This window comes from Aquarana catesbeiana, linkage group LG06, assembly GCF_042186555.1.
Source record: "Aquarana catesbeiana isolate 2022-GZ linkage group LG06, ASM4218655v1, whole genome shotgun sequence".
Taxonomy (NCBI): Eukaryota; Metazoa; Chordata; class Amphibia; order Anura; family Ranidae; genus Aquarana; species Aquarana catesbeiana.
This window is the reverse complement of record NC_133329.1, coordinates 59,529,163-59,549,401: the sequence shown is the minus strand read 5'-3', so window position 1 is coordinate 59,549,401 and position 20,239 is coordinate 59,529,163. Positions and strand designations below refer to the sequence as shown.

General features: G+C 46.1%; 1 protein-coding gene across 3 annotated transcripts in view; it reads left to right on the top strand.

Annotated features, from left to right (window-relative positions):
* Nucleotides 1-20,239, top strand: part of LOC141148501 (sulfotransferase 1C1-like) — a 37,022-nt gene continuing 16,783 nt past the window's right edge. Inside the window, exons 1-4 of one of the 3 annotated variants that reach the window (XM_073636023.1) lie at nt 1-117; nt 13,329-13,509; nt 17,401-17,529; nt 17,609-17,706. In XM_073636023.1, coding sequence (XP_073492124.1) covers nt 100-117; nt 13,329-13,509; nt 17,401-17,529; nt 17,609-17,706 — 426 coding nt within the window. In that variant the 5' untranslated portion in view covers nt 1-99. Of the gene's footprint in view, nt 118-10,530; nt 10,739-13,328; nt 13,510-17,400; nt 17,530-17,608; nt 17,707-20,239 lie in introns of those variants that run through there. The other 2 variants (XM_073636022.1, XM_073636024.1) reach the window with 2 other exon arrangements.

Genomic DNA, 20,239 nt, shown 5'->3' with positions numbered 1-20,239 from the left:
AATGATGGGAGGATTGTGGTTGGGGCGTTGCAGTGCAGTCTGGAAGAAGAAACACATAGGAAGGAGAAGAGAAGAGGAGGACAGGTTGCAGGCTGAAGAATGGAGCAGGATCATCAGGTGAGGGGGAGCCAGGATGAGGGAACACATGGTAGGGGGCCAGGAGATCAGGGAGGGGGGGACTTTGTAAAGTGTATGGAGGAGGGAATGTGAGAGTAGGGAGCAGGACAGGGAATCCCTATAATGGGTGTGAAGTCACAGAGCCACAGGGAGAGATCCCAAACTTTCCACCCCAGCAAAACTGGAGATCCTGGAAGTGATGATACAATTCTCCGCTCATCAAATGGGAAATCAAAATGAGACATTAATGGGGAAGGAGAACTGAGGACTAAAGCTGCCCATACACACATAGAGTTAGAAATACAGATCCCTCCATCCACACTATACAGTACGGATGGACAAATCTCTCGCCAGCTGTCCACTACCTGAACAGTGCCTGCATCTGATTGGATGCTATTCAGATAACTATGTTACGCCCGGTTCCATTGATTTTTTTTTTCCATTGAAGGATGTCGGGCAGAAGTCACCCACTGAGCGGATTCCAGCCGGTTTATCAGGAACTGACCATAATTTGCTCCATGTATGGCCAGCTATAGAAACTTCTACCAGCAGAACTGCTGCAGAGAGACCCCGGGGAGGATGGAGGAAGACCAAAGCTGGTCACATAACATTTTTAGTTGTAAGAAAGTTTGTTCATTTTACAAACTGTTAGTGAAGTCAAATTAATGTTCATTTTCTACAACAGTGCCGAGAAAATTTGAAGGAGCAGAATGGAAAATTTTTCTCAAAGTTCTCCCTTCTCTACTCCTCTCCGGTGTCGCCATCTTGAATTAACTTCCGGCACATGCCGCTGGGAGCTTTGCCAGGTCTACGGGACCCTGCAGCTCCCGCAGCATGTCCGCGCATGTGCCTGCGCATGCGCCGACACACCGTGGACCCCATTCGTGGCATTTCTGCACATGCATGAGATCCCACAATCTGCCTCCTGGGATGATTGATGTAGAAATCCCAGGAGGCAGTTCGCAAGACCGCACACATGTTCTGAAAAGGCGCAAAAGATCCCAGTGTGAGCCGCGGCGTTCTGCGCATGCACAGTGTCCAGGTACGTCACAATGCCAGTCCTGACAGCATGGATGTTGGACCACTTTCTTAAACTGAATCTCTTTAAAACCGAACTGATATTATTCCCCCCTGCCTGTGCCCCTCATGACTTTTCCATCAATATCAATAATGCAACCACTGATCCCTTCCCTCACGCCAGGGTACTCGGTGTAATCCTAAACTCTGACCTATCATTTCAGCCCCAAATCCAGTCATTGTCAAAAACTTGTAGAATTCACCTCCGTAACATCTCTAAAACTCGCCCCTTTTTAACAAATGAAACCACCAAGCTCCTCATTCACTCTCTTGTTATCTCTCGCCTTGACTATTGCAACTTTGTCCTCATTGGCCTGCATCTCCATAGGCTCCTCCCCTCTTCAGTCTATCATGAATGCTGCTGCCAGACGCACCTACCTTACCAACTGCTCTGTGTCTGCTCCTCTCCTCCAATCCCTACACTGTCTCCCGATCGCCCAGCAAATTAAATTCAAAATGCTAACTACAACATACAAAGCCATGCACAATTCTGCCCCAAGCTGCATCACCAATCTTGTCTCCAAATATCACCCAAACCGTCCTCTCCGCTCCTCTCAAGACCTCCTACTCTCAAGCTCTCTTGTCTCCTCCTCCCATGTTCATCTCCAGGACTCCTCCACAGCCTCTCCCATCCTCTGGAACTTGCTACCTCAATCTCTCCTACTCTGGCTGCCTTTAGGCGATCCCTGAAAACGCATCTCTTCAGGGAAGCCTATCATGCCTCCAACTAATCTTTTATTATTTTCATCAGCTCATCCCCCACAGCTACAACCTTTTGTACTACTTACCCCACCCTATTAGATTGTAAGCTCCTATGAGCAGGGCCCTTTTAACCCTCTTATATTTTATTGTAGTGTAACTGTACTGTCTCCCTTTTCTATTGTAAAGCGCTGTGTAAACTATTGGCGCTATATAAAACCTGTATAATAATATTAGTATGTTAACCGCTTGCCGACCAGCCGGGTTGGTAGCTGCACGAATCGCCGTAGCTGTACGTCGCCTGCTTCAAGAGCTCTAGGGGGAGCCCGCGGCGCAACGCTGGAGCCGATGCGTGTGGCCGGCAGCCGCGATCTCCGCCGATGACCTGCGGTCGCTCCTCAGAGAGCCAGAACGGGGATCTGTCAATGTAAACAAACAGATCCCCATTCTGTCAGGGGAGTAGAGAGAGATCTACAGTTCCTAGTGATCAGGAACAGCGATCTCTCTGTACTCCCAGTCAGTTCCCTCCCCCCACAGTTACAAACACCTCCCTAGGACACACTTAACCTCTTGATCGCCCCCTAGTGTTAACTCCTTCCCTGCCAGTGACATTTATACAGTAATTAGTGGCTATTTTTAGCTCTGATAGCTCAAGCCAGAAGGGGGATCTGTCAATATAAATAAACAGATCCCCATTCTGTCAGGGGAGTAGAGAGAGATCTACAGTTCCTAGTGATCAGGAACAGCGATCTCTCTGTACTCCCAGTCAGTTCCCTCCCCCCACAGTTACAAACACCTCCCTAGGACACTCTTAACCTCTTGATCACCCCCTAGTGTTAACCCCTTCCCTGCCAGTGACATTTATACAGTAATTAGTGGCTATTTTTAGCTCTGATCGCTGTATAAATGTCACTGGTCCCAAAAAAGTGTCAGATCTGTCTGCAGTCCCGCTAAAAATCGCTGATCGATCACTGCCATTACTAGTAAAAAAAAAAAAATTATAATAAAAATGCCATAAATATATCCCCTATTTTGTAGAAGCTATATAACTTTTGCGCAAACCAATCAATATACGCTTATTGTGATTTTTTTTTTTACCAAAAATTTGTAGAAGAATACATATCAGACTAAACTGATGATTTTTTTTTTAAATGTATATATTTATTATAACAAAAAGTAAAAAAATATAGTTTTTTTTTCCAAATTGTCGGTATTTTTTGTTTATAGCGCAAAAAATAAAAACCCAGAGGTGATCAAATACCACCAAAAGAAAGCTCTATTTGTGGGAAAAAAAGCATGTCAATTTTGTTTGGGTGCAACGTCGCACGACCGCGCAATTGTCAGTTAAATCGACACAGTGCCGCATCGCAAAAATGGCCTGGTAAGGGGGCAAATCCTTCTGGTCCTTAAGTGGTTAAAGTTGGTATAGGTCCTCAGTTACATGAGCAAATCTATATTTTCCTCTCTTCTAGAGATAGGCTACAAGAACTGTCAGTGTAAAGTCCGATTCAGGGGAAAGGTTGTGACTGCTCCCTGGGTCTAAATAAATACACCAGGTTTCCATAGACACTTCAGGCTTTTTTTCTGTTGACCCGCTCACTTTTGGAACCTGAGACACTCTGCTAAACTAGATTTTCACGCTTGCCGAGGGAGAGCACATTAACGCTTTCACTGCCAGGGCCGGTTTCGCATTACTTTTCTTTTTTTGCACAGGTATAAAAAAATCATTTTAGGCCTTGAGATTAGTTAAAACCCTCAAACATTATATATTTTCTGAAAGTAGAGAATTAAATAGCGGTAGTACCAATGTTTTGGGAGCTCGTGTGCACAGGTACATTCATTGCACCTGGCTTACTAAGGAGGAGTAGGAAGAGCGGAAAGTGCCAGTGAGGGAGCTGTCAAAGAGGAGGTAAGGGACTGCTCTGTGCAATATCGTTGCACAGAGCAGATAAGTATAACGTTATTTTCTTTTATTTTAAAAAATGTATCCTTTAGTATCCCTTTAAAAGCACATACAGGTCATTAGTTTAAATTTAACTTTGAATAGTGGCTCTAGAATTATTGCTCTCATTCAATGTATAACATAAGTATCACAAGCGTGCTTGTGTGTAGGCACCCTCGATGGGTGTGTTCACGTCGTGTGTGCGCATATATGGGGGGCGGGGCAGGCCCAAAATCTTTTTTGGGAGGGCGTTTTAAGTGTTCTGGTGTAACTTTATTTTATTTTTCATTAAAACTTTGTTTTTTTATGTTGTGGCAGTATAAGAGTCCAGGGCTTACTACACATGCACCAATAGCGTCTTGCCACAAGAGGAAATCTGTGCCAACTGAGCATGCGCCAAAGACGCCTCAGTGCGCCAACCCACACCTGCGCAGAAGACCTGATGGAAAAAGGCAGGAAAATGCCCAGGAGGCGCACATTAAGTGACCTCAACCTGATGGAAAAAGGTGGGAAAATGCCCAGGAGGCGCACAGGAAGTGACCTCAACCTGATGGAAAAAGGTGGGAAAATGCCCAGGAGGCGCACAGGAAGTGACCTCAACCTGATGGAAAAAGGCGGGAAAAAGCCCAGGAGGCACACAGAAAGTGACCTCAAACTTCCCTATATAAGCCCAGCCCAGACACTGCCAAATTGCTTGATTACCTTCAGTCTCCCCTTGTTCCTGTGCTAGTGTGTGATCTGTCTGAACTTGTTGTGACCTGGAAACCTATTTGACTACTCTTGATTGCTGCTTGCCATTGACCTCGGATTTGTACCTTGACCATTCTACTTCTTTGCCCCTTTTGTACTCAGCTGCCAGATTGGAGCTGACCCTGGCTTGGATCTCGACCATTCTTCTTCTGATTAACCCTTTTATACTTCGTTGCCAAACTGCACTTGACCTCGGCTCGTATCTCGGACTAAGGCTTGCACGGTGCTCCGCATCCCTGGCACCCGTGCCACTCGGTGTCCACCAAGTCTCTGTCTCCATCTCCAGAGGCTTCAAGGACCTGAGGTGCAAGGGAGGCCTCCCCACTACTTCGGTATCACCTCAGGTACATGGCCCTTGTGACACAATAATCCAGCCCTGTCTAAGACTGAGGGGAGTGCTTCCACCTTCGAGGCCCTGTGCCAACAAGTGGCCTCTGTGTCTCAGGCCCTGATGTCCATACAAGAGGGGTACTTTCAACTGGAAGGTCGGCTGACTGCAATGGCAAATACCTCAGTTCTGAGCCCTGCGGAACCACCTATTATGGCTATGGAGCAGCCCATCTCTACTCCAGCTCCTGAACCACGGGTTCCTATGCCAGAATGCTTTTCAGGGGTTCGCCACAAGTTCCGGACTTTCAGGAACGCCTGTCGGCTATACTTTACCTTACAGCCTAGGACCTTCTCTTCAGAGGATACAAAGGTCGGGTTTGTAGTGGCCTTACTTACAGAAGAACCTCAGGCATGGGCTCATCAGCTATTGGAAAGGGAGAGTCCTATACTGCACTCACTGTCTTCTTTCTTCGATGCCATGGCAATGCTCTATGATGACCCACAACGAACTACCATGGCTGAAACAGTGTTGACCTCTCTACAACAGGGGAAACGCCCTGTTGAGGACTACGTAACGGAACTCTGCAAGTTGGCTGCAGACACTGCCTGGAACGACGCTGCCTGCAAGAGTGGGGCTCCCTGATACATTGGAACCTACATTTCAGACTCAGAGGACGTTGCAGGGAACGATCCGGTATGACCCGTCCCACATGGATGCTCCCACGAGTACCCTTGAGTACCCTTGGCTCCACACCTAAGAACCCCTGAGACTCACGCATCAACCCCAATCATGACGCAGAACCGATGCAACTCGGCTTAGTTCGTGCACCACTCACACCTGAAGAGCGACAACGCCGTCGCCTGAACAATCTATGCCTGTAATGTGGTGGAGCGGGTCACTTTCTTCAGGGATGTCCCATTAGGTTGAGTAAGTTGATCGAACACCCATCTGTTTCACTGTACGTTGTTAAATCCTCGCATCTCACTCTCTGCCTCTCTTTGCAGATACTGGGAAGGATAATCCAAGTAGCAGCCATTATTGACTCTGGGGCTTGCAGCTGCTTTATTGACATCCACTTCTCCAAAAAGTATGGAATCCCACTATGCAAGAAGCCCCAGCCATTTACTGTTCATCTGACAGATGGCTCCACACCAACCTCGAGTCCAATAACCCATGAAACCACCCTCATATTGGCCACCACCAAAGCAGACCATCGGGAATATCTTTGGCTGGACCTGATTTCTTCCCCCCATTTTTCCAGTTATTTTGGGGTTACCATGGCTTCGACAGCACCAGCCACAGATTGATTGGTCCACTGAAGTTTTGTCTTTCGGCTCACCCTATTGCTTACACCACTGTTTCCCACAACAAGCCTGTTTGACAGTTCAACCAACCCCTTTCCACAGATGACAACACTCTTCTCCCCCAGGTTTACAGAGACTTCCTGGACGTCTTCGAAAAGAAGGGGGCTGAATCCCTACCGCCTCACCGGCCGTATGATTGCCCCATTGAGCTTCTTCCTGGTTCTGCAATACCATTTGGGAGGATCTTCCCACTCTCTGAGGCTGAATTAGAAGTCCTCCAAAAATACATTGATGACAATCTTAGGAAAGGTTTCATCTGGCCCTCTACCTCTCCTGCTGGCGCTGGACTCTTCTTTGTTGAAAACAAGGACCATTCTTTAAGCTGATGTATCGACTACAAAGATTTGAACAGTATCACAATCAAGAATCAATACCCATTGCCTCTAGTCCCTGAGCTCGTTCAGAGGTTCCACACCGCCAAGGTCTTCTCAAAATTGGACCTACGGGGGGGCCTACAATTTAATACGGATAAAAGAGGGCAATGAATGGAAAATGGCCTTTCGTACTAGGTTTGGCCATTTTGAGTATCTGGTCATGCCAGTTGGGCTGTGTAACGCCACAGCAACTTATCAACACTTGGTGAACGACATCTTTCGGGATTTTCTTGACCTCTTCATGATAGTGTACTTAGTTGACATCCTTGTTTTATCACCTTCTCTCGAGGCACATCACATCTATTTGTGAAAAGTCCTTTTTCGCCTCCAAGCCCATAAACTCTACGCCAAGCTTGAAAAATGTGAGTTTGAGAAAGATACCATACAATTCCTTGACCTCATTATTTCGACTTCTGGCATATCCATGGACCCCCAGAAGGTAACTGCAGTTCTTGAATGGCCAGTACCCTCGGACCGTAAGAGCGTCTAGAGGTTCGTGGGATTCGCCAATTTTTATAGAAGATTCATCAAAGGCTTCTCGTCAATAATTTTACCTATCACACAACTCACCAAGCAAAACAGCCACTTTCTGTGGTCCCCCTCAGAACAATCAGCTTTCAACAAACTCAAGAAGCAATTCACCTCTGCCCCAGTCCTTCGTCATTACCACTCAGTCCTGCCTTACGTGTTGGAGGTCGATGCTTCAGAGATTGTGGTTGGGGCAGTCCTTTCTCAGCGCCACAAATCCACAGCCATGTTGCATCCTGTTGCCCTCTTTTCCAGGAAGTTGTCCCCAACCGAAAGGAACTATGATGTAGGGGACCGGGAACTCCTTGCTATTAAACTGTCCCTGGAAGAATGGCAATATCTATTGGAAGGAGCCTTGCACCCTATACTTATCTACACTGATCATAGGAATTTGGAATACCTCTGTACAGCTAAACATCTCAGACCTAGACAAGCCAGATGGGCTCTCTTCTTCACCCGATTTCAAATGCATATCACATAGCGTCCAGGATCCAAGAATTTTAAACCTGATGCTCTATCCCGCATGTATCCCACATCAGATAACTCGCCAACGACAGACGCGATACTCCCTGTCTATAATTTCTTCCTACTTACGGATGACCTTTTGTCCAGGATTAAACTGGCCTCCTCTCTAGACCAACTGACCTCAGGAGAACATCTGCAAGAAAAGGATGGACTTTTCTTCCATGACCATGCTGTGTTTGTGCCCCTTCAACTGAGAGTTCCTGTGCTCAAACTCTGCCATGACAACAAGTTAGCAGGGCATTTCGGGGTGACCAAAACCACCAATCTGCTTTTGCAAACCTTTTGATGGCCTACCCTCAAGGCAGACTGCCATGCTTACGTCAATTCCTGCCCGGTATGCAATCACAGCAACATGGAAAAGAATAAATCATGGGGTCTCCTATGCCCCCTGCCTGTTCCCTCCAGACCCTGGGAACAGATCAGCATGGATTACATTAGATTAGTGGAGCTACCACCCTCTGATGGGTTTACATCCATATTTGTTGTTGTGGACCGCTTTTTTTATTCCTATGATTGGCACTCCTTCCTCCCCAGAAACAGCTCAGGCTTTTATCAAGGAGATCATACGCCTCCATGGGGTCCCCAGCAATATTGTATTGGATCGTGGGGTCCAATTCACCTCTAAATTCTGGAAGGAGCTCTGTCTTGCTCTAGACATCGAGAACCACTACTCTTCGGCCTACCACCCTCAGACCAATGAACAAACGGAACGCATGAACCAAACTCTTGAACAGTACCTTCGTTGTTTCTCCACCTTTGCCTAAGACAATTGGGCGTCCCTACTTCCTTGCGCAGAATTTGCATACAACGCAGTACATTCTACCACTAAGCAATCACCGTTCTATGCCAGCCTGGGGTACCACCCTTCTTTTCCCCCTGTCCTACCCGCTTCTGCTTCGGTGGAGTGGAGTTTCTACACAGCAACATAAAGCTCCTAAAGGATACCATGGCCAAGGCACAGTTGGATTACAAGACCATCTATGATTGAAGGCGGGGGGGGGGACCTGGATCTTCAACCGGGAGACAAGGTTTGGTTGTCTACCAGGCATTTGAAGTTGGCCTGTCCCTCCAAGAAATTGGGCCCTAAGTTCATTGGGCCCTTCCCTGTCCTGTCCCGATTCAACCCTGTTGTTTACAAACTCAAACTGCCCTCAACTTACAGGATCCACCCTGTCTTCCATGCCTCCCTCCTAAAGCCAGTGGCCCTGAACCGCTTTGGGGAACGTGGGGCCCGTCCTCCGCCTCCCTCTATGATTAAAGGGATTGAGGAGTACGAGATGGAGGCCATCCTGGACTCCCATAGAAGATGCCAATTTCTGCTACAGTGGAGGGGTTACGGCCCTGAAGAGAATTCCTGGGAACCCAAGTCGCATAACCATGCTCCAGATCTTCTCCGGCGGTTCTTTCAGCGAGCTACATCCCAGGGGGGCTCTGTAAGAGTCCAGGGCTTTTTATGCATGCACCAATAGCGCTTTGCCGGAGGAGGAAATCCGTACCAACTGAGCATGTGCCAAAGACGCCTCAGTGCGCCAACCCACACCTAGGCAGAAGACCTGATGGAAAAAGGCAGGAAAATGCCCAGGAGGCGCACAGGAAGTGACCTCAATCTGATGTAAAAAGGCGGGAAAATGCCCAGGAGGAGCACAGGAAGTGACCTCAATCTTCTCTATATAAGCCCAGCCCAGACGCTGCCAAATTGATGGATTATCTTCAGTCCCCCTTGTTCCTGTGCTAGTGTGTAATCTGTCTGAACTTGTGACCTGGAAACCTATTTGACTACTCTTGATTGCTGCTTGCCATTGACCTCGGATTTATACCTTGACCATTCTACTTCTTTGCCCCTTTTGTACTCAGCTTGGATCTCGACCATTCTTCTTCTGATTAACCCTTTTATACTTCGTTGCCAAACTGGACTTTACCTTAGCCTGGATATCGGACTAAGGCTTGCATGGTGCTCCGCACCCCTGGCACCCCTGCAGCTCGGTGTCCACCAAGTTTCTGTCTCCATCTCCAGAGGCTTCAAGGACCCGAGGTGCAAGGGAGGCCTCCCCACTACTTCGGTCTCACCTCAGGTACGTGGCCCTCGTGACAGGCAGGTTCTCTTTATTGAGACATCAAGGGCCTCTTAGACCCCTGATGTCCCATCGGTCCTCCATTGATCGCACTCCGTTAGCACCACTAGCCTCTTCCCCAGCCAGAGAAAGTGACAGCTGGACCTGGAAGGGATGCAATGCACGTCGCTTCCGGGTTTTTACTAGGTGGGGGAAATCAGAGAAGGGATGTTAGCTGGTCTATGTCCATTCTACCTGGCAGCAACCGCCATGGGGTTCCGAACCCGCAGGTGGGATAGCAGAGCCCCTAGAAACATATGGGAGGAGAAAGCGAATGTACTGGGGGGGGTTGTGGAAGCAATTAGGTGGCCGAAGGTTTTCACCTGAAAAGGCTTACCAGATTTAAATAAAACCCCCTGCTGCGGATGCTTGGGATATGTCGGTGGCAGTGAAAGAGTTAGACTAAGTTTCCACTACTGCTACCTGAAAGTGGTGCGATTTTTGCCAAGATTTTTTGCCACGTTTTTTGTCTCGATTTTGCCCCGATTTTGATGCAACTTACAGCAATGCCTGTGTATTCTTGAGGTCTATGGACCTCAAGTCGCATCAAAGTGGGACCAAAGTAGTGCGGGGACTACTTTGAAGTCGCTGCAGCTTGCAGTCGCACAGATATGAATGGTACTCATTGTAAATCATCGGGTACGACTTGTCATGCGACTCTGCAGGTGGCATAAAAAGTCGCACCAGTGGACACGTAGCCTTAAGGCACACACACTGGAGTCTGGTCATTGAGGAGTTAATGCACAAACAGAAGCGATGAGTGGATTATATTGTGGGGCGGAAGAGCGCATGAGGAAGACAGGCTGAAACATGGAGCTCGAGAAACTGGTGAGTGCAGCAAGAGGAGCACTGAACACAGACAACACATAGCCCAGGAGATTAGAGATTGGGGCTTGTAGAAAGGGGTTGAAGGAAGAAAGGTGAGACAATGGGATGGGAGCCGGAAACCTTAGGGCTCATTCTGTCATGGTGCAAGTGCTGCCACTCCTCTCAAAAGCGATCCACGTTCAGATCGCTTTTCAGAAGTGTTTGACAGGATGTGAGGAGGCGATATAGCTCATTCACACTAGCAGTTGGGGGGTGGGGGAGAGTGGTAAAACCCTATGGTTAAGGCACACCTTACTGCCCTCCAATCACTCCACCTTTAGAGGCAGAAGCAGCGGCCAGGGTGTACACATGCCATGGCTGCAATGCTTTGCTTCATGGCTGTGGCAGGAATTATACCCCTACAGCTTTCAAGTGAATGAGACTGCTCTGTAAAGTACCCTGCAGCTGCACGCAACGCATGCAGTTCTAACAAGCTAGCACAGGGTTCAAGCAGGCGGTGATGAGATGATACAGGTTTTTTCACGCTTGCAGTTCCCACTGAGCAGCAATCCACATTCAGACTGCTTTTTAGAGGGCATTTGACAGGCAGTGAGAAGGTGTTATATCTCCTAATCAAAGCCTGATTTAAGCCTATAATGCTGCACTACCATGCAGCAATTGTGGTCCTTGCCACCTGTCAAACTCTGCACCCCCGCAGTAAAAATGCTGCGGCTTGTGGACAATCCTGTCCGGCTGTAATGTTAGCATTCTGGTGGGCGGCTGTTTTTTTTTATTGTCCCTCCAACCCCTAGCTGCCCATGTGAAAAAAAAAAAAGCCCTACAATGCCTCCTCATTGCCTTAGGGTTCGTTCAAATGCAGCCAGGGTGTGGTAAAACCAAGAAGTAAAGCCATGGTTTTATCCCCTGCCCCCCCCCCCACCACCACCAGTGGTGACATACAGCCACTTTACACTTGATGTGGCTGCGATACTGTGCTTCCTGGGCACAACAAAATTTAGCATGTTGCTTTCCGCCACTAAACATGACTAGTGCAGGTCTATGGGGCTCCACCACAACCACATGCGATGCGGTAGGTCGGCATTTAAAGGGTTAAATCAGGTGGGGATGAGGCAACATATCGCCTTCTCTCGCCTGTTAATCCACACTCAGATCGCTTTGCAGAGGCGTGCCAACCCTTGCCACAAATCTAGCCCTTAGGCTCCATGCATACTAACTTAAAAAAAAGCAGCTTTTGAGCATTTTTCTTTTTCTGCAAATAGTGTTATCCTACGTGTCCATCATGTACACTGTTTAAGTCTAGAAACGCTTTTGATGCTATAGCATTTAGGAGGAGAAAATTTTTTTTTTGCCGTTTTTGGTAGCAATTTTTTGGCAGAAAAAAAAACACTGAAAGCTCCTAAATGCTCCTAGACGCTGCTAAGAGCTGGTTTCCAGCGTTTTTTTTTTTCTTAGCAGGTGGCCCCTGTTGTCCTTAACAATCAGTGAATAGGTGCTTGTTAAGGAGCTGACTGGCAAGCCAGCCGCTGCGTCCTTAACAACGGATGATTTATCAGCTGTCAGCGGGGTTCTCAGATGACTCATCAGCTGTCAGTGGGGTTCTCGGGTGACTCATCAGCTGTCAGCGGTGTTCTCCACTGACAGCTTAGTGTAAACAAAAGAATTGCCGGCAAATGTTGGAGAAAAAAAAACAATCCATACCAGTCCCTTTGGGTCTGTTGTGGATTTTAAGGGGTCTTAGATTTTGAGGGGAACCCCAAGCCAGATCCTTATCCGAGCATGCAGCCTGGAAGGCCAGGAAAGGGAGGGGTAATTGGGGTAGGGGGGCTCTCCCCTTGTCCCTATATTAATGAGGACAAGGGCCTCTTCTCAAAAACCCTGGCTGGTGGTTGTGGGGGTCTGTGGATGGGGGGCTTATCAGAATATGAAAGCCCCCTTTAAAAAGGGGGCCACCAGACTCTGTGAATGAGTAGGGGTAAATTGTACTCTTACTCCTTCCCCAAAAAAGTGTCTAAAATAATTACAGTAAAAATGCAATGCGGCAATTCTTTTGCGTACATTCAGTTGTCAGCAGGGAACCCCGCTGACAGCTGATAAATAATCGGTTGTTAAGGGTCAGGCTCCTTAACAACCAGCTATACTAATATTGAGCAATTTTTATCCAGCGTTTTTCCGTTGTTTTTTTCAGCTCATAGTGTGCATAGTTATAGTGAGAGCCAAAGGCAGCCAGGATTGGCAAAAATCAAAAACTTTCCACCCCAGCACACCATCCGTGTGTCAAGATAGAGACTGTCTGTGTTCGAATCTGTGCACCCGCTCCTACACCCAAATCAGATTTTGAGAAACAGCTGTTGCATCTCCATCCACCTGCATGGGCTGCCTATATGCAGCTCGGGGTGGGGCAGATGTAACAAGGCTCGTGTGAACGGGTGTCAACGCCCGTCTGAATGAAGCCTTTAACACCAATATGTAAAATAAAACAAAAAAGCAAAACCTTTTTGGATAGAGTGAAGAGGGATTAGAACCCCTGTCAGGTATTTATTGCTGTCTGTGTCCCCGTTGAGCAGATTTACCCTCTGAGTGAAAGTAAAAGGAAATCCCAAGTTTTGCCTTGAGTTTTACTTAACCAAACAAAGAATGCTAAAATAGGTGTCATCATCTCATTTTCTGATGTTTCTTGGATAGCTAGCTGAAAAGGATTTTGCCGCCGTCATCAACAACCTCCCGGAAGGTACATTCTACAGGTTCCCGCTGTGCTCAGTTCATGGAGTACCGCTAATGAAACCTATTGCAGACCGATGGAAAGATATGGAAAATGTGCAAGCCAGACCAGATGATATCCTCATAGTGACTTATCCCAAGGCAGGTAAGAGAGGCAGGGGGTCTGCACATATCATTTTCTGACCCATTGTCATCAATACAGTTTTCAAACTAACATTATGAATTCCCAAAAAGAGGGATATAGGTTTTGCCTGAACTGATTTGGTTGTTCCAGAGAGCAGAATGTTATGATGAAGGATCTTTCACATGGCTAGCTCACACTAGCGGAGAAACTTAGAATAGTGCAGCTCAAACCAAAACCCTGCTCAAGGTCAGGACAGGTAATATACGGTCAAGTCACAAGCAGGAATTGGGTTACCATTAGGGCATGTAATGTAGGCTCAAGTGCAGGAAGCAGGCCAAAGTAAGGACAGGCAATGTAGAATCAACTCAGGAACATGAAGCAGGCTAAAGTCAGAATGGGCAATCTAGGCTCATGTCAAGTGCAAGAAGCAAGTCAAGGTCAGGACAGGCAATGTAGGCTCATGGTAAGTGCAGGAAAAAGGCCAAAGTCAGGGAAAGGCAATATAGGCTCAAGTCAGAAAGAGGAAGCAGGCTAAAGTCAGGACAGGCAATGAAGAGTCAAGTCAGAAAGAGGAAGCAGGCTAAAGTCATGACAGGCAATGAAGAGTCAAGTCAGGAACAGGAAGCAGGCTAAAGTCAGGACAGGCAATGTAGGCTCATTTCAAGTGCAGAAAAAAGGCCAAAGTCAGAACAAGCAATGTAGGTTCAAGTCAGGAACAGGAAGCAGGCTCAAGTCAGAACAGGCAATATAGGCTTAAGTCAGAAATAGTAAGCAGGGGAAAGTCAGAACAGGCAACGTAGGCTCATATCAAGTGAAGGAAACAGGCCAAAGTCAGAACAGGCAATGTAGGCTCAAGTCAGGAACAGGAAGCAGGCTAAGGTCAGGACAGGCAATGAAAGCTCATGTCAAGTGCAATAAGCAAACCAGAGTCAGAAAAGGCAATGTAGGCTCAAGTTAGGAGCAGGAAGTCATTACAGGTAAAGCAGGACCAATTGAGGTGCAGGAAGCAGACCAAATCCAAAACTGGCAATGCAGGTTAATGCCAAGTGCAGGAAATAGGGCAATCTTGGGGTAGGAAAATGTAGGTTCAAAGCAAGTGCAAGAGACCAGCCATGGTCAACACAGGCAAGGAAGGTTCCATTCAAGTTTAATGTCTATGGGTCAGGTATGACCTTTAGAGAAAACACTTTACTGTTAGGCGGGCCATACATGCATACATACTTTTTTTTACCTATAACCAGCAGGTTGACGGAAAAAAAAAGAGAAAAAAAAAAGGGAGCTGATTCCCCTATCCACACACTCACGTTTGTGGATGGGGGAATCACTCCTGCTGTGCTATTGTATTCTGACCATGAGGAGCCTTCCCTGCCATCAAAATAAAATGATCAGTGTTGCCGGCTATAGCCAGCGGCATTGACCATTCAGGAAAGTCTAACAGGCTGGTTTTACACGGTTTGTTTGACAGATCAACTTTGTAAAACCAGCCAGCCCATACATGGATCAAAATTCAGCCGGTCCCTGCTAAACTGGCTGAGTTTCGATCAATGTATGGCTGGCTTAAGACTAACTTGGGGTTACTGATATACAGAAAGGGAGGAGGGGAGAAGGTGTTTTACAGTCCTAACACACTTCCTACTCCTAGGGTGAAAGTTGTTAAACTTACCTTTTAATTTCTTGAAGTCTGCACGGCTCTGCACCTGGTGACTTCCTCCTCATGCACCTATGCATCTTACATGAGGATGCATGCTCTTTAATGATGACTTGGTGCCAACTCCTCCTCAGGTTTAGTCTATGAACGCAGACTGAACATGCAGATGTTAGCACTAAGCCTGCAGTACAAATGGGAACAAGGAGCTTAGGGTGACAATATTGCTCCTCCATAAATGTACAGTGAGCAAGCGTTGTCACCCTAGGATAGGAAGTTTGGCAGGATCACCAGGTGAAAATAAATAAAAAGAAGCTTGGGAAAAGAAAACTATTAAAGCCACCACAACTAAGGATTGGTAAGTTCAGAGCTTTTTTTCTGCAGGAACAGCGTTTCGGCACCTCTGCCAGAGACAGTGAGGAGAAGAAGCACTCTCTGTATTGCTTAGCCTTAGCAGGGCCAATGCAGCTCACATAGTTCTGGCTGCAGCCTGAGAGAGCAGATGCAGAGTAATATCATCTGCACTCTGCCTCTCCCTGCAGCCCGGATGTTGGTTTTGGCGCCAGTCGCAACTTAGCAGTGTGGAAAAAACTTCAGTGCATGTCACCTGCCTGATTGACAGCTCGCTGCTTAGTGCTCACTTTGGGCTGAAGACAAGTTGTTAGAGATTTTTTGTTAAATTTGACAATGTTGCTGGATGGGGCTGTCATTGTATGTGTCTGTTAATGTTGCTTGGATGTGGGTCTGTGCTGCCTGTGACCGTCTCTTTGCTGGATTGGGCTGTCTCTTTGCCATATGGGGATGTCTCTTTGTTGGATTGGGCTGTCTCTTTGCTGGATTAGAATTTCTCTTTGGTGAATATGTGGGGATGTCTCTTTGCTGGGTTGGGATGTCTCTGTTGGATTGGGTTGTATCTTTGCTGAATATATGGGGATGTCTCTGCTGGATTGTGCGGTCTCTTTGCTGAATATATGGGAATACCCCTTTGCTGGATATATGGGGATGTCTTTGCTGGATTGGGCTGTATCTTTGCTGAATATATGTGAATGTCTCTGTTGTATTTGGCTAACTCTTTGAATATATGGGGATGTCTCTGCTGGATATATCAGGACCTCTCTTTGCTGGCTATATGGGGATAACTCTGCTGGATCAGACTGTATCTTTGCTGGGTTGGGCTGTCTATTTGCTGAATATATGGGTATATCTGTTTGCTGGATTTGGGCCGTCTCTTTGCTGAATATATGGGGCTGTCTCTTTGCTGGATTGGGCTGTCTCTTTGCTGGATTGGGCTGTCTCTATGCTGGATTAGGCTGTCTCTTTGCTGGATTAAGCCATCTCTTTGCTTCATACTGTATATTGGGATGTCTTTTTACTGGATATAGGAGAATGTCTCTGCTGGATTGGGCTGTATCATTGCTGAATGTATGGGGCTGTCTCTTTGCTGAATGGGTTTGTTGAATTGGACTGTCTTTTTGCTGGATTGGGCTGCCTCTTTGCTGAATTGGGCCATCCCTTTGCTGGATTTTACTGAATATATGGGGATACTGGCTTATCACATTTTGAAAAAAAAATAAATAAAAATAATATTTGACATCAGAATATATAAATATGAACCCCTGGTGAGAAATCTATATTAATAGCTCTACTAGTGATATGTTAGGGCTCTGTATCCCTTTGGATTTTCATAACCAATCCCAAATGTTTACAGTGTGTCTAGTTTGTAATGTCTTTGCATGCTTATATGAATTCCACTGTTCGGCCACTTTGATATAATAATTAATAAGTTGGTCCTTTAATACTCACTGTTCTCACTAGCCCAAGAGTGTAGTTGCTGGTTGCATTTGTACTGAAGCCTTGCTGGTGATAAACCCTTTCCTTTAAAGAGACCCGATCACCAGACCATTCATTTTATCAAAAATCTTTAAAAAAAAGTGTACTCACTAAAGTAAAATATATTCTCCCTCTAGGAAAATGTGATCACTTTGACCATTCTCCTCTTGTTTAGGGCTAAGATTATTCACCCCTTCTTCATGCTTCACCAGTTGTGCCTAGTAAATAGATTTATTCTGAGAAATACAGATTATTATAGTCAAGATAGTCAGATTTCACAAATTTGGTGGGCTTCCCTATGCTTTAGTGAGAAGATCCACTAAATGAGCACTGTTGATAGGGTCTGTAGCTAAGATTGTGGACCTCGGTTGACCTTTTAATTCTACTTTTTCTTTTTTCCCCTTTTAAATTGCTATTTTCATCTGAGATGTTTTTAGGCACAACATGGATGCAAGAAATTGTGGACTCCATAATGAATGATGGTGAGGTAGAGAAGACCAAGCGTGCTCCTACCTATATACGTTCTCCATTTTTAGAGAAGTTCGCCCCACCTCCCTTGCCTTCTGGTAAGCTTGGATCAGGTTTCAAACAACTTGACTCATGAAATTCTGAACTTGCTATTGACAACTTCACTTCTTTCTTCAGGTTTGGATGTTTTGAATAATACACCATCTCCCCGAAAAATAAAAACCCATCTTCCGTTTGAGCTGGTGCCAAAATCTTTTTGGGAGCAAAAGTGTAAGGTAGGAGTGAGGATGGGATAATTGGGAACACCACAATGAAAAAAGTGTCCTTTATAAACATTCCATCATCTTTTGGGGTTAAGGGGAGAAAGTTTTGTTTAATATAACATTTCCCAGACCATGATCTGCTGCTGGGTACCATTATCAGAACTTTGCAAAATCCACTTTTGTTATTACCACTTCTGCCACACCTAAAAAGGCATTGTCTAGTCAGGTGCTGTTCTTTCCATAATTGCCATTGGAACTTATGACAATAGACATTGTGGCGGCCCCATTGGCTTGAGTAAATAACGAGAGGAGAGCATCTGTCGGGTGCAGTACTTTTATTCTTTTGCCTCAAAGGTGTGCATTAAGGTTGAACACCACAGAGTTCCAATGGTGTTCCTTTATCTACACACATATCTAAATTAACATTAAACATTTAAGGAAACATAACTATAAGTTCAAACATGTGGATTGTCTACAGCATATCTTTTAACTAACAGCATGGACTCAATTTGTGTCTAAAAACATATATACTGACAATGACAATGCACCTTTACTGCATACCTTGCTCCGTTTGCCAAGGGGTGCAAACTTTAAACTTTAGAAAACTTCCATAAGCAATCGCCTTCCCACAAGGTACTGCTGACTTGCCTGTGAATGCTGAATTAATGAGAGCCCCTTTTTCCAAAACTAGAGGAAGCAGGAAGTGTCTGATGATTAAAACATTCCCCAGAGAAACAAGAGGAAGGCAATAAAGGTCCCACCTGTCAGTCAGTGCTGAACAAAGGTTTAAAGTGACAAGCGGACAGTTACACTCCCACCAAATTATGTTATGACGAATAGGACTTTATTTACAGAACATAACTGTGGCCGCTATAAAAAACATGAGTCTTACACAATGTAGCTTGTTAGATACCTCTGTGACTGGCTACTGTATTGCGTGGTGGTATGCTAGTGAATCACTAAACTGGCAACTCATTTACTTTCTATGAAAACTACTAGCTTTTAAATAGGACGTTCAATAATTGAGGGATTTGATACATAGTCCTTATTTTGCAATCTTCAGTCACCCACTAGCACCCTGACTCGACGAACTAGACCGTCTTTTTCTATTTCAAGTTCTGCCATGAACACGACACTCCATCTTGCTGCAGTGACTGCAGCTGAGAGTTCAAGCCTTGGGATGCTCACGATCTTCGTCGTCGCGACTCCTCCTTTAGCCATCACGAAGCTGCAGTGAACTTGACTTCTGTCATTTTTGTACCTAAGGTAAGAACAGGCACCATATCCTACGTTGCTGGCATTGGAAAAGTGTAGTTCCACCTTCACTATGTTACCGAAGTCAGGATGGTAGCATCTGGGTATCTTGATTTTCCTTAAAGCTTGCAGACTACTCTTCCAGGCCTCCCACCGTGGGCTTAAAGCAGGGTTCCACCCAAATTTTGAACAATATCTGTATGTATTCTCTTCCTTGCCTAGATGCTGACACGCCGTTTAAAAAAATTTAAATCGCCGTAATTACCTTTTATTTTTCTATTCTTCTTTGCACTTCCTGGTTCTCCTCCCGTGGGAGTAGGCGTGTTTCTAGCCTCTCCCAGACTCCCCAGTGTCCCCTGGGAGCTAGTCTCGGGCTTCCCAGGATGCCACTGAGCATGTGCGGGAACGAGCGGTGAATGCTGGGAGCACAGCATTCACCACATCCAGGAAATAAATGCTTGTGGGCTTCAAATGCCCACAATGAAGATGGAAACCACCTGCAGTGAATAATATAAGTTATTCTTTCCGACGAAATCTGACACAGGCGGACATATTACACACAATATGTGAGTATGTAATGCTGAGAAGAAAAGGTTGTGAATGAACTAAAAAAAAAAAAAAATGATAGATAGGTGGACCTCCGCTTTAAGCTCTCAGGAAGTGCTTCATCCCAACTGATGCCCCTGCGACAAAGCTCCTGGAGAATGCACTTGACACTCAGTATGAAGGGAGCTATGAAGCCTATAGAATCATAAAGAGAGGCTACAACTGACAGGATACCACGACGAGTTGAGGGTCGATCCTTTATGTCAACGCTGAAACTGAAGGTGTCGTTTTCAATTGACCACTGAATGCCAAGTACTTGTCCTTTTGATGTTGAGCTTGACAAAGGAGCGCAGCCGTCACGTCACTCACGGCTAGCCGGCTCAGAAAACGCGCCGCACAGTGTGTGACGTCATCATCCCTTGCCCGGATCACTGTTTGCTTCTCAAGCCTCGCTCTGGCGTTCTCCCTCGCTGTCGGCCGATATGCATCCAGCGCTTCGGGAACAAGACAGAGGACACACATCCACGGCTGGAAGAGATGACCTCACGGACACCTTTGATTGCCTTGGGACTTTTTTATGCTTGATACTTTCTTTGTAAATGCGAGTGCAAACCTTGTTGTTGCCTTTTTATTAAATTGTTTTAAAGTCTTCACCCAGAGGCGCCTCCGTTTTTCTTGTTTTAAGTTTGAGAGGTTTACTAGTTGTTGCTCTTTCTGTTGGAGCTACACAAGACAGGACGTCGCT